We start from the raw sequence: 15,290 nt of genomic DNA on the forward strand, positions 1-15,290 counted from the left end.
CCATCAACTGATCAATGCAAAATGTTAAGGAATGTTTACAAACTCCAAAAGTTAACGAGAAATCGATATCCATCAATAACTATATAAAATATGTGTATAAGCAAGTAAGATATGATAACAATGAACAAAGAAATTTAGTATTTGTAAGGATATCGATTTTAATGCTTTTCAATTACACTGTATGGCATTCTGCTGCCCCAGAATATTTAATGATTATTTGAAACCATGGCAACCCTCTCTAAATGATCATATTGCATATACGAGTTTTCTGCCTATGTTACAAAAGGTCATTATATATATATGTATTTAATTATTGGTCGATTACCATAATTCTCCATCACTTTTCACTTCTATATAAAGTCATTTATTTAGGAACGGCAACTCAGATCACAGCAATAAGCTGTCTTCTGCCAAAATGTCTTGAGTGAAAAAAGCATTTTGAATTGCTCGTAATCTACGACGACAAATTGAACCGAATCAAGATACACGCCGTTGTTCTGAACAGTACTTGCACAGTAGCTGTCTGCTTGGTGTGTTGATTGAAATATGACGATTCGATCTATCTTACTATCGGGTTTGATCTTTTTCGTCGCTTTCAGATATGGATGCACGTGTAAGTAAAAATAAGTTTCAAGCTGCAATAGTTGTAAACTAGAGCATTTTGAACCTTTTTTGTTGCCATGGATACAATGACTTACTGGTAATATCGTATATACTGAAAAGTTTTGAATCACCTGCGAATAAACTGATTACTATGACAGTACATATAATATATTACATTTAATCCAATCGAATTGATTTGTGGTCCGCACCCTAAAATCAGCGTCACGGCACGATCATGATCTCAGCACCTTGATGTACTATGTATCTGTATAATGTGTAATTATTGGTATTTTAACAATTTAGTAAATATGCTGTTTTTCTCATCATAAAATAATGCTTCAGTTACAGTTAGTACAGCTTTAATGGGAAACAAAGTCGGGAACTTGACTTGACTTGATATTTCGCTTTCATTATTGAGGTCTATGCAGTCTAAAAGTGATCGTTTATACCTTGAAATTTCCTACAATTTTCTGTTTTAGTTTTGTGGCAAAGCTATATCTTCCCTGGTTACCAAACATTAGCCTATGGCGTAAACCCCTCGTTAGAAAAAAAATTGCACATTTTTTAGTTCTAACTGGGAAGATTTCTAATGGTTTTGTACGTGTTATTATTTTATTGAACAATGTTAATTATTTTACGAAAACGAATACACTTTTGTATATACTTCTTGGTATTTCAGCTACAGCAGAGTACCTGGGTTGCTATGCCGACAACGTCAATCAACCAGTCTTTAGCGCGCCGGATGAAGTCTCGGCTAATATGACAAACAATATTTGCCTACAACACTGCTCTTCGGAAAGTATGGTGTTTGCAGTGACATGTGGCAAAAGTTGTTTCTGTGGAGTAAACTTCGCCAAATATGGTAAAAGGCCCGAAATAGAGTGTAATGAACCTTGTCCCGGAAATGTGAATGAAATGTGTGGAGATACCAGTACTAGTGATCAACAACGACTGTCAGCTTATCTCATAGGTAAGATATGGTGTAGTTAAACAAAAAAAGAAATTAAAACTGTTTTGGGTTAGTGTTTCATCGCGATCGGAGAATTAATAAATTATAAATTTCTTACACTAGATGCTAGTAGTGAGTGCATACAAAATGTTTAAAATTATTGAAACGCAAATGCACTTCGTATAGTTTAGTTTGCGCTTTGTTACAAATTTTAAAACGTTACTGTGGAAATTTGTAAATTATGAAATAGGCAATTATGTAATTATCTGATTATCTAATTTCAATACCGTAACGGTAGGTAGGAGCCCCTTCCTCCAAGACTAGACAAAACGAATTTGAAATGAAAATCGATTTGTAAATGAAAATGGAAGTGAAAACGAATTTGAAATGAAAATTAATTTGCAAATGAAAGTGAAAACAAATTTGAAATGAAAATCGATTTGTGAATTTTTCTTTTTTCTTTTTTGTCGTTTTTCTCCCATTTTTCTTCCTTTTTTCGTATTTTAAAATCAAAATTGATATGTGATATTCATGAACCTCCTCGGTTTCCGTACTAGACTGAATATATCCAACCATTTTTACATATAACATATCGTCGTTCTATAACACAGTGGCACCGCTGCCATATCCCGACTGTGGTGTGGATGGTGAACCAGTTGGTTTTGAAAATGGTGGTAAGCAGCGCGGCAGCAAGATCACTTCAAACGTATCGTTAACACCCGCACACGTACGACTGAACTCTAAACGTAATCATGGTAATGGTTGGTCGTTTGATGCAGACAATTGGCTGCAACTTGAGTTTAGGCAAATATCTTCAGTGAGCGGCGTGGTCACGCAGGGTGCACATTATGACAGAAAGTGGGTTAAGTTATTTCAAGTGAAGTTCAGTATCCGAAGCGACGGCAACACCTGGCAATATGCCCTCTCCAAGAACAAAACGGTAACTATTGCTGTATCTTATATTTTGTACAAAGCATATCGTCTGAACATCAGATTCTTTAATTAATGTCCAACAATGGAACTCGTCGTCGTAAACCATAACCACTTTTACGGCACCGTCCAAGATGCGAAGTAGGCTGAAAAATTGTATGATTTAAAGAGCCTCGGTGATTAAATCAGTTCTCTCTCTCTCTCTCTCTCTCTCTCTCTCTCTCTCTCTCTCTCTCTCTCTCTCTCTCTCTCTCTCTCTCTCTCTCTCTCTCTCTCTCTCTCTCTCTCTCTCTCTCTCTCTCTCTCTCTCTCTCTCTCTCTCTCTCTCCTTCCTCACTCTCTCTCTCTCTCTCTCTCTCTCTCTCTCTCTCTCTCTCTCTCTCTCTCTCTCTCTCTCTCTCAACTAACTTTGATCATACTGTGTACTGCTATCTTCATGATCCCTAGGTTTTTACTGGTCATAACGAACACAACAAAAACGTACCCCTCATTAATCCATTTGATGCGATATTACGAACGCTATATATTCGTTTTATCCCACTTGAGTGTGAGTGGTACTGCAACCTCAGAGTGGAGGCACTAGTAATCGGTAAGTGAGTTTTTAATGACTAAGAAAATGTTTAATTTACGCTTTAAGTTCAACTCGAATTCTTCAAAATATATATCAGTAAAATTCAGAAAAACCAGACCAAGATGTAAATAACATATTTACCAGTTAAAGGCCTAGTGAGGGTCAGTTACATAATCGGGAGAAAACAGATTCATGTTTACGGTTTTCAAAGAATGACGGACATTAAGAAGTCTTACGATAAAATTGTATGTAATTTAAATTTTCTTTTACGTGTACGTAGAAATTTGGTACTTTTTTTTCTAACAATTTACACAGAATATAAACTGATGATTGCGAAATACGAACATTACTATTGGGCACATAGCATACATTTATTGATTTGTTTATCGGAAATTTAATAAATATTTTTGTCAACAGTAATGTTCATTACATTGTTATTCTAATTTATGTGTTGATTTTAGAAAAAAATCCAAAAAACCCCAAAAAACGATATGACGTTAATTCAAATATGTTTATGAATGTTATGATTACAACAGAGAATATATAAAAAAAAAGCTCCTTAATTGATGTTTATGGGAAATAATTTTAACATGTACACAGTTAGGTTATTTGATTTCCATTTCAAAGATAGCTATTAATAGTAGTAGTTAACTATTCTGTTATGTATTAGAACCACTAGGGATGGAGTCTGGAGTAATAACAGATGACAGTTTAACTTCGACGTTGCATAACGACTCCGATATCGTAAAACATGGTCCTGCAAATGCACGTCTTAACTCAGGTATGCAAATCAGTCCTTTCTGAATGTTTAACTTAATTAATTAAAGGCACAACTGCTGTAGCTGTTAGCAGTTTTGTTCAGCATGTCTGTATTGTATGCGGGATAATTTACTGTTGATAATTAACTGTAGTAATCAAGTTATTTGTACTATTCCTAAGGCACATACATCCAACATTATAATCTCAAATGTAGATAAATAACTAAGGTGGTTGCTCAAACATTGTCACGGACTCACCACACTGTAATATAACAAATTATTGTCAAGTAAAATACCATCTTAGAATTAATCTCCATAATGATTTCGATTATTGATTCAAATAGGCTTATACAGGAGAAATGAAGTTGCCTTGTGTTTCACTCATGTAACATAACATTTTTCTTAGAGAGAGAGAGAGAGAGAGAGAGAGAGAGAGAGAGAGAGAGAGAGAGAGAGAGAGAGAGAGAGAGAGAGAGAGAGAGAGAGAGAGAGATAACTTCAGAACTTCAAATGCTAGAGGTGCTGTGCATGTTAACATGTTGATTGTCAGTTTGAAATTAAACAATTGAAGTAATTAAATCATCAAATAAATGTGTAATGGTGTCAGCAGAAGTCTGTTGCTACTGCGCATGTGCTGTTAAAGACTACCAATGCTTAGGGTAAAGCATAGACCCTCCATGGGTATTAAAAGATCGTGCTATGTTTGTTGTGTCTCTGTTCATGTCATTCATGCTATTATTAGTCGAGTTAAATCATGTCTTAGCATCTTCGTATAAAAAAATCGTGTCCCATGGGTGAAACAAACCAAGGCAATTTCATTTCTCCTGTAACTGTGTTTAACCAGACGAATATGAAACGAGTGGCTATACAAAAGCTATGAACTTAAGTTAATATTAATGTATGATATCGGCAACGTGTGTTAGAGATCACAGACGTCACTCTTACCTGTATGCTATTATATCACACATTCCATGTTTCATGACGTCACTTATAACAGTTCTTGTTCTTGATTGTACAAGCAGGAGAGGGTTGTTGGATGCCGGAAGATAATGGCGACAGTGTGATTGTTGATCTCAGAGCTCAGACAGTTGTACGACAGGTTCGTCGCTATTAATTCTCGTCTTTATACTCACATACCTTAATAATAAGCTTACATTTGAAACTGTTGCCGAGACAAGAAAAGGCCATCTGGTCCCATTGAGCAGTTCTCGTCAAAATGCAATTGAAACCAATTTCAGATATGCCCTTGATCAGAACGTCATGTTATCAGTGGTGGTTGTGGAGATTATAAAGAGTTGGTTTAGTTTACAGCAATGTCACACTCTTTGGAAATAACTTCTGCAGATTGTATAGTATGTTTTCGATACGATTAGGATTATATACAAAATTGATTTATTTTCCTGTTATTAAAGATTGCGGTCCAAGGATGTGCAGATCTTGTGGGTTCTACGCCAGAAAGTTTCAATGTTATGTATGGCCTCACTGAAATTCCTGATACAAATTATACTGACGTCCATGGCAACTTTCAGGTAAGTCTTATAACTGTATTGTGTGTTACACGTCACGTGACAACCGTGTTAGTATATTTCATGGAGTATCATATCAATTTACTAAACATCAGAGGTAAATGTGACGTCAGAAATACAGATACAGCAAATATGGACACATGACACGATAACTTAGTTGACATTTTCAACTGTCACCCCTCCATATTAATTGAGCAATATACCGAACAAAATTTCTTGAAGAGAAGAAAATCGGGGTGTAATGGTGAAAGTGAGACTGTTGACTTTTATCGTCTGCAGTAGAAAGTTTACGTCATGATCTGTGATGTTCTTTCGCTATTTCATTAATACCAAATCACAGATCGTGATGTAAACAGGCTACGTCTGTAGAGAGTCACCAGCTTGGATATTCAGTCTTACATTATGAATGTTTGGACGTTCGGTCTGTAATTAGAATAACGTTAAACAATCATTCGTCCTTCCTAACTTCGTATCCGAGGTAGTCGTGTTTTTTCTCTCGATGATCTTCCATTTTGTTCTGTTTGCGTCACCTTTCTAGGACTTTACCGTAGCTGCCAACGATTCGAACGATGTCGTGATCATAACTTTGCCAATACCCATCTTCGCTCGAAGTGTTTCAATATCACCGTTACGGAACTCCAACAACACCGTTGGGCTTCGAATCGAACTGTATGGTTTTCGGAAAGGTATTTGATGTTTATTGAAACTAAAGATGGTCAGCTCTGGTTTTGGGTCAAAAATATAAGAAATCGGTGTTGTTTGTGAAAAATAAAGGTGATCAGGCATCTAGATTTTGATTTCGGATCGTACAGTGTCAGAATTGATAAAAAAAGTGTATTTTGGAAAGTATGAACACCTAGACGTTTATCAAAATGTGTTTTATCGTTACACATCATAACTTGGTAGAGAGTTTTCTTCTTCAGTTTACAGAACGTTACACACCATAACGTGGTAGAGAATTGTCTTCAGTTTACAGACGTCTCCACATGCAAATTAATGGCGATGTTTGAGATGACCAAATCTCCAGTCGATCATAGCAATGACTTTTTTGTCTCCTAACAATACAAAACAAAACATGTTTTAGGCCTGTGTATCCGACGATCTTTTTTTTCCAACTCGGATGGCATTCGGGAAGATATTTGCCGTGTCGTAGGTTTTGTCTAATCAATTACTTACCAATGAAAGAAGACGAAGACACTTTTTTTGTCTAACACTTTCCCACACAGCTAAAACTTCCTGCTATGAATGGTTGAAACAGGGTTACCATGGTAACTTGGTGTACTGGACGGATAAAGATGGTCGTTTGAAGCCTGATAAAAGCGTACCGGTACTTTGTCGTAAGTTTCTTTATCAATATATTTCAAAATGTAAGAAGTTTGTGCACTACAAATCTACTCATTACTTCTGCACTCCTACATACATGCACGCACGCACGCACGCACACACGCACGCACGCACGCACACACACATACATACATACACACACACACACACATACATACATACATACATACATACATACATACATACATACATACATACATACATACATACATACACACACATACACACACAAACACACACACACACACACACACACACACACACACACACACACACACACACACACACACACACACACACTTACACACTTGACTGTCGACAGTCGCTCGCGCCTCTTTTCCCCTACGTTTTATGTAAACTTAAGTCGTCGCCGCGCTTTGATCCGGCACAATACTACTATAATCGCATACTGATATCGAGGGCCGAAACATGTTAAATGATTTAAAACGATTGGTTTTTATCTACTTGAGCACGGTATCTACCACTCCTTGAAATACGACGGTCATTGAATTCTGCATACAGTGGATGGGGAGGTCTTTCAGAACACTATGAGCCTTACTATGATATTACTAGATATACTAATACTAGTAAATAATTAACATATTTTAATAGCTTTCACATGTTAATTACTTTTTATGGTAGAAAACTAGTTTACAAAGATACATTTTCGTTAGAACAGAGACCCTACACGAAAGCGTCTATGTTCCGTGCAGGGTCATAGTTAGAACAACAACTGGTTTATTGGTATTTGCATGAATAAACACGAGACTCGTAATTACAAGTAGTTGTTGAATGTACTGAGAGCATTTCCAGTTTCTATTTGGAGTCAAAAATACATCACTGTGCTACAATAATTTTCAGACGGCAACATTTATCCACTGGGTATGATGACTGGAGATATCAAGAGTAATTATCTGAATTCAGGACCTGGAAATGATACACAGAGTCCTGACTTCGGTCGTCTTCACTACGAGGATAGTCCTGGCCAACCAGCAGCTTGGACTCCAAAAGATTCAAACCCAAATGCTTTCATACAGATTTCGACGAGGTATTATACTGTATTCAGGATGTTAGCAACGCAGGGTCAAATGTCAGCGTGGGTTACACGTTTCTATATGCAATATGGCCCAGACAATGAGAATTTGCAATATTACCTTGCCAACACTGGAGAAAAGAAGGTATGTATGTATGTATGTATGTATGTATGTATGTATGTATGTATGTATGTATCCATGCATGCATGCATGGGTGGGTGGGTGGATGTATGGATGTATGGTTATGTGTATGTATTGTGTGTGTAGGTATGTAAGATTAGCACATTACAAATTGTAAGATCGTCTAACACATATAAGCTTACAGCGCTAGATATAAAAACTTAATCGTATTTCTGACCAACTCTGTGTACAAACCATTCAGAATTTAAGTGTAAATGTAAGCGATTGTATATATTGAGAATTTACTAATCACAATTTATGGTTATTCCTGCAGTTGTTCATCGGGAATTCCGATGGATATTCTGTGGTGGAACATGACGTAGGGGCATTAAGAATGGTGCGATTTGTCAAAATTTTAGCGATGTCATGGGAGAGTAAAATTGCATTACGACTTGAAATTTATGGTGAATACTTGAATCATCCAGGTAAGATATCGTGTGTGTGTATGTGTGTGTGTGTGTGTGTGTGTGTGTGTGTGTGTGTGTGTGTGTGTGTGTGTGTGCAGTGCCGTAAACCATAGTTATATATATATATATATGTATGTATGTATGTATGTATGTATGTATGTATGTATGTATGTACATAACATTGGAATTGAAATACATACTCTAATGCATCAACTCTGTCTTTGGGCGTTTGCTGATTTTGGAAAACGAACTCAGAAATGTCAGTAATTGACACTGGATTATATTTCAAACATTTAAAGATTAATTTGTTTTTATTTCTGATATCTACCTTCAATGTTTTTCTTTCATTGAACGAGATTACAACGAGAATATCCTGTTACGATATAAAGATCTGGATGGCTATATAACAACACAAGATCCTGCAGATACCGATACAGCGTTTCTGCTACTGGACGATGATCCCAACCCAATCTTAAGTCACGGTCACTGTATGAATAGTACAGAAACTAAGGACAATTATGTCCAAGTGGTGATTGGTTCTGGTAGTTATAAAATAGTGAGCATCACTGTAGTTACAGTTGAAAACGAAACCCGTAAGTAGTTATTTTGCTTGCTAATAGAAGCTAGCAAGGCTAATTCAGAGCATTGTCTTGCTAATTGAAGCTAGCAAGGCTAATTCAGAGCATTGTCTTGCTAATTGAAGCTAGCAAGGCTAATTCAGAGCATTGTCTTGCTAATTGAAGCTAGCAAGGCTAATTCAGAGCATTGTCTTGCATGCTCGACGACAAAAATCTTAACATTTCGTCATCTTACTGGACGATAATCTTAATATCATTAATATTCTGGCATTTATCGTCTGGTGTGACAACTATCTTACTAGTATTGATACATTTTATCGTCTGGCGCAACAAGAATGTTACTAACATTAATATTGCTACATTTTATCATCGAGTGCAATAACCTCGCTACATTTTTATTGCGTTGGCTATAATTATTTTAAAGAGATAATGTCATTGATGTATGTATATTGTTTTATTGTATTGTGTATTGTATTGTGTATTTTCATTGTATTGTATTGTATTGTATTGTATTGTATTGTATTGTATTGTATTGTATTGTATTGTATTGTATTGTATTGTATTGTATTGTATTGTATTGTATTGTATTGTATTGTTTCTTTGTTTTGCTCATCCTGTTATTGGGCCATACCTCCTGGATGGTATGCGAATAAGTAATAAATAAATAAAACGTTTTCATGAAATTTATTTTTCTCTTGTCTGTTAAAGCTGAAGACCTAACAGCAAGCGTGAGTTCAAGTGATGATATCGGAGATGACGATATTTGTGAATATCAAGACTCTCTCAACACAAATGCATTAGACTTTTTGTGTCATCGGAATAAAGTACAGTACATAGCAGGGAATGGTGTTAGAATCTCTATAAAAGATAAGAATAAGAAAGCATTACAAATATGTGAGTTGTATGCATTTGGTAAGTATTTAATGTTAGTGTTATAACCTTTAAGATTGGCGCATCACGTGATGATCTATGATTATAAAATATCTTATTTTGTGTAGCAAATATCTGTGTAACGAATTATTTGTCGAGATCACACGTGATTTCTCGTGACGTTGGCGTGATCTCGTGTTTGTTTAGCCTGTACATCATCAGTCGTAGTCACGTTGAAAGTGACCGAACCCCACAGTTTAACATTGCCATTGGATGGCAAAGCGTACAAATGACTGTCGCACGTGGTGCAGAGATCGTGCGGCTGTTCTTGTCTAGAACTTAGTCGATTATACATGATATTCATGTATGTATGGCAGACATTTTCATTATTGAATAATTGTTCATTTTCTGTTCACCACGTATATCAGTGGCATCAGCTACATATACGAAGACAAAACTGCAGAAGACAGCAATTCGTCATTTTCTTGCTCTTCACCGGTTTCAAATATATTCCACAGGTCTTTGATTATGTCCGTTCGTTTTGGTCAGAATAAAAATGTCTGCGATATATAAATGAACAATTGTGATTGACTACATTTACAGGGTTCTTCTGCGGATGTCATTTAAATATTCATTTCTACGTTTCGGCTCTATACAGAAAGCTGTATTCAGGATGCTAAAAAGGAACAGAAAATCTAGGATATTTTTTTTATGGCTGATATTTTAGCAAACCTTTGTTTGTTTAATGTTTGCACTAATATTTAGTTTTTGACTGTTGACTGTAATTTTTAATGTGTTATTGACAGAATATTATGACTCCGACGAACACGCTAACAATGAAGACTGTTTGGAGCCCATTGGTCTGGAAAGTGGCTATATTGACGACTCTGAACTACGTGGAAGCACTTCCATGGAAAATTTTGAGGCCCATTATGGCCGATTATTCCAGCCACATGGTAAGCTTATTCACATACGATGCATTCATTTTGAGGGCTGTTACTTTTACATTGAATTGCACAAACATTATAAAAATATAGTTGAGCAAAGATATTGTTTCAGTGATAAGTGATGTGAGTGTGTGCATGTGTACATGTGTGTGTGTGTGTGTGTGTGTGTGTGTGTGTATGCGTGTATGCGTGTGTGTATATGTGTGTATGTATGTATGTATGTATGTGTATGTATGTGTGTGTGTATGTATGTGTGTGTATGCGTGTGTGTATATGTGTGTATGTATGTATGTGTATGTATGTGTGTGTATGTATGTGTGTGTGTATGTGTGTGTGTGTCTGTGTGTGTCTGTGTCTGTGTCTGTGTCTGTGTCTGTGTGGTCTCAAAACACATTGTTTTGGTGATGGCCATGGTTTTGATAAGCAATCCATGAACATTAATGGTGCAATTGTATTAATAATGATTTTCTGTAATTACCCACCTACAAGCTTCAAATTTCGTATGATTTGGTATATACATTGGTGATAACAAAGCGATTTTAACCTTCAATAAGTAATTTGTATAACGTATGATTTGGTATATACATTGGTGATAAAAAAGCGCATTGACGTAGCTTTTAATCTAAAGTAATTTGTATAACTAATGATTTTTGGCCAATGGGCAAATTTCTATAAGCTTCAATTTTGGTATAATTTGATAATTAAAAAGCTCAAATACCCTACAATGCTCAGAATCTCATTTGCATATTAACGATGTTTAGTAATTAGGCAATTAAGCAATATGTGAAAAATACACTCAGATAATTTCAGTAAATACGTTGATGATAACAAAAACCCATGTGCTCTATAAAATTTGTTGATGTAGCACTGATCTTTAAGAAGTAATGTGCAGAATTCATCAAATTTTATATAATTTGGTGCATGCGTTGATTATAACAAATGACACGTTTATGAGAAAGGTTGCTGACGCAGCTTTAATCTTTAATGAGGCATTTGCATAATTATGTTTTGTAATTATACAATATCTAAGATTGTAATTCTCAAATGTCAAATAATTTTTTTCCTGCATCGCTAACAGAGTATTTGTTCCATAAAAGCTTTTTCATTTATATTGTCTTTAATTTTATCAAATCATTTCCATAATTAATAACATTTCCTAATTAAAATCCCACTTCGGATTAAGACTAAAATTCCACTTCGGATTAAAACTAAAATTCCACTTCGGATGAAGACTAAAATTCCACTTCGGATGAAGACACGGTATTGAATCATACCCCTTTAAGAGATGTACCATGAGCGGTAGCTAAGAATTTCGTTATAAGAATGTGTATAATAGTTAATCAAAATGGTTGCACTGTGTCCTTACTAAAGGCATTCACTTAATGATTGCACTGTGTCCTTACTCAAGGCATTCACTTAATGGTTGCACTGTATCCTTACTAAAGGCATTCACTTAATGGTTGCACTGTGTCCTTACTAAAGGCATTCACTTAATGATTACACTGTGTCCTTACTAAAGGCATTCACTTAATGATTGCACTGTGTCCTTACTAAAGGCATTCACTTAATGGTTGCACTGTATCCTTACTAAAGGCATTCACTTAATGATTGCACTGTGTCCTTACTAAAGGCATTCACTTAATGGTTGCACTGTGTCCTTACTAAAGGCATTCACTTAATGGTTGCACTGTGTCCTTACTAAAGGCATTCACTTAATGGTTGCACTGTGTCCTTACTAAAGGCATTCACATAATGGTTGCACTGTGTCCTTACTAAAGGCATTCACTTAATGATTACACTGTGTCCTTACTAAAGGCATTCACTTAATGATTGCACTGTGTCCTTACTAAAGGCATTCACTTAATGGTTGCACTGTGTCCTTACTAAAGGCATTCACTTAATGATTACACTGTGTCCGTACTAAAGGCATTCACTTTACATCTGGTATTCTATTTCTAGACGTCGACATTGTTCAAGACAACAACATGTTATCGACCATTATTTTTTTTATAGGTCATGCATGGTCCCCTGCCATAGACGATGAGAACCCATACCTTGAAATTGATCTTCGAGCTATAACGCGTATCAGAAAGGTAACCACTTTGATAAACATTCTGATTTGATTTTTGTATAACATATCCACTTATTAGTTTACAGAGTCGCCTGGTATCCCCAATTTATCAGGGAATAGTAATAGGTATAAAAGGATCATGTCTAATCTAATCTAATCTAATTTAATCTATTATTCTATAGAGCGAATTCCATAAAGTATCTCAATGCGCTTTACAAAGCACAAAATCTCAAGTACATACAAAACAGAATCTAACAAAAGTCTTGTTGTAGAGGTAGGTCTCGGACTGAAATGAAGTGAAAGTCTGCAGACACGGTGGCAGAGCATTGTGCAAGCGCGGGGCACAATTTGGGAATACCCTATCACCATAATAAACACTGATGTCTAACGTTGAACAGGTAGCAATCCAGATCTGGGGGAATGCTTCAATTACTGATGGTGGCGCTAATACCAATTGGAGTTTTTCCCTGAACTTCAGTGTGTATGGTTTCAACTTTAATGATTATGATGATAACGATGACAGTATGGTTCACGTAAGTATGTTTGTAAATTCTATTTTGTGTTGTGTTGTGTTGTGTTGTGTTGTGTTGTGTTGTGTTGTGATGGTTGTGTTGTGTTGTGTTGCGTTGTGTTGTCTCATAACCGTGTATCTTTGTTTTAAGCAGTGTAAATCATCGTGTCTTCATTTTTGTTATGTAAAGAGCACTCAGGCACAGTTTAGAGTAACACTAAAAAAGAGAGTAAATTATTCAATAAAAAAGTTTTTATTGCTGTGCTTTGAAGATAGAATGGTGGGGGTTTCATGGTGTTTTTTTTTACATATATATCTACCTATTTGTATGCATTTCACTCTGTTTGGTCTATTTGTGGATGTACAATGTGGTGTATTTCTCCAAAATTCGGAAATATATTTTACGCGGCGTTGGCCTCTATAAATGTCAGTTTCCAAGATCTGCTTGAAATAACACTTATTATAACGATTTTTTTATCTGAGTGTACATTTAAATCTACCAACCAGACAAGTGGTTACCGCCAAACTATTATAAAGTGTATTTCTTTGCCATTAATATATACTTTAATTCATCTTCTTGTTCGTTCGCAGACTTTTTCTGGAAATTTCCACAGAGGCATTGTGTACACTATATTAGATCCTGCTATTGAAGCAAGGTTGATACGTATCTTGCCATTAACATCCTCTATGGCTTTAAGAGTTGAACTGTATGGATGTCGTAAATGTAAGTTGTTGCTTTTTATTATGTATGTGTATGCATGGTGTGTGTGTGTGGGGGGGGGGGTCTGTCTGTCTGTCTGTCTGTCTGTCTGTCTGTCTGTCTGTCTGTCTGTATGTATGTATGTATGTATGTATGTATGTATGTATGTATGTATGGATGGATGGATGGATGGATGGATGGATGGATGGATGTGTGAAAAATTTGTGTACCGACTTTAGGAATATCTATCAAAAAATCGTTGCCCTTCTTTCTTTTTTCAGCCCTTCCAACATGTAAACATTGGTACAATAGTGGTTGTATAAAGTCTGCATGGTACTGGTTAGGAAGTGACGACGAAGAACCTGTATCAGAATTTTGTTCGTTTGTTAAAGGTATATGTTTCACGATATTTATTTGAATATTGTAATAAATCATCCCACAAAATATATAATAGCAGATTACTACGGTATGCCTTTAAGACAAACAGTAAACAAAGTGACGTTCCTGATTGTTTTATAGGACATGTTCTTTCAGTAAGAGATTTATATCTCGTTCGCAAATATCACGTACCTTTAAATTTATTGATTATGTATTTATCCTGAGTCACAAAATCACGATTTGTTAGGCGACCCTTTATTAGTCTAATTTTTTTAAAGATCCAAGTGGTGTTGACATTATTCTAAATTATTTGGAAACCAAGGAAAACAACAGACCCTCAAGTGATGAGGCTAACAAAGCGATTGATGGAGATAATCAGACGTGTATGACGACACAAGAAAGCAGGTCTCCATGGTGGTACGTCACGTTGGAACAGGAGTACGAACTTTCTGAGATTATTCTGTATAATGAATATAGTGACACCTGCCTAAGTGCTAAAGTATTAAAGGACACATGTAGTAAGTAGACAGATCTAATCTTGCTCTACAATATGCTTTATTCATAGTACCGTGGCCACCGGCCTAACGTACAGAAATCAATATATACAAAAAATGTAGAGGTTTGTTGTGACAATCAGCAATGGTACAAACAAATCAACATAATAATAGCAAATACAACCAAAATTAGTCCATCATACTTTGGCGTAAAAGGAAAGCAAAATCTTGCAAGTAACTCATGACAAATTCAACCTTGAAATCACCCCCCCCCCCCCCCCGATTATCGTACACCTGGCAATCTTTGTGACCGTTAATAACTTTCGGTATCATGTCCACTTTATCAATCCAAACACTACAGACGGAATTTTCTGCTCGATATTTGTTAGTTTGTTTGGATATCAATCCCAACAAGTAGACATAAAGAAAGATAACCTCT

At 35.8% G+C, this 15,290-nt stretch overlaps 1 protein-coding gene across 2 annotated transcripts in view; it reads left to right on the top strand.

Moving 5' to 3' along the window:
* The first annotated feature begins 381 nt into the window (after positions 1 to 381).
* The window catches only part of LOC144436170 (uncharacterized), a 32,109-nt gene continuing 17,200 nt past the window's right edge, over positions 382 to 15,290 (top strand). The window contains exons 1-19 of one of the 2 annotated variants that reach the window (XM_078124878.1): positions 382 to 613; positions 1,283 to 1,573; positions 2,164 to 2,492; positions 2,930 to 3,071; positions 3,724 to 3,834; positions 4,834 to 4,910; positions 5,224 to 5,340; positions 5,876 to 6,023; positions 6,564 to 6,674; positions 7,543 to 7,859; positions 8,170 to 8,320; positions 8,659 to 8,895; positions 9,589 to 9,792; positions 10,557 to 10,706; positions 12,711 to 12,790; positions 13,167 to 13,301; positions 13,871 to 14,003; positions 14,261 to 14,371; positions 14,636 to 14,875. In XM_078124878.1, the coding sequence (XP_077981004.1) occupies positions 547 to 613; positions 1,283 to 1,573; positions 2,164 to 2,492; positions 2,930 to 3,071; positions 3,724 to 3,834; positions 4,834 to 4,910; positions 5,224 to 5,340; positions 5,876 to 6,023; positions 6,564 to 6,674; positions 7,543 to 7,859; positions 8,170 to 8,320; positions 8,659 to 8,895; positions 9,589 to 9,792; positions 10,557 to 10,706; positions 12,711 to 12,790; positions 13,167 to 13,301; positions 13,871 to 14,003; positions 14,261 to 14,371; positions 14,636 to 14,875 (3,151 nt within the window). In that variant the 5' untranslated portion in view covers positions 382 to 546. The remainder of the gene's footprint in view (positions 614 to 1,282; positions 1,574 to 2,163; positions 2,493 to 2,929; positions 3,072 to 3,723; positions 3,835 to 4,833; positions 4,911 to 5,223; positions 5,341 to 5,875; positions 6,024 to 6,563; positions 6,675 to 7,542; positions 7,860 to 8,169; positions 8,321 to 8,658; positions 8,896 to 9,588; positions 9,793 to 10,556; positions 10,707 to 12,710; positions 12,791 to 13,166; positions 13,302 to 13,870; positions 14,004 to 14,260; positions 14,372 to 14,635; positions 14,876 to 15,290) is intronic. The other variant, XM_078124879.1, reaches the window with a different exon arrangement.

The sequence above is a fragment of the Glandiceps talaboti genome, chromosome 6 (genome assembly GCF_964340395.1).
Source record: "Glandiceps talaboti chromosome 6, keGlaTala1.1, whole genome shotgun sequence".
Classification (NCBI taxonomy): Eukaryota; Metazoa; Hemichordata; class Enteropneusta; family Spengelidae; genus Glandiceps; species Glandiceps talaboti.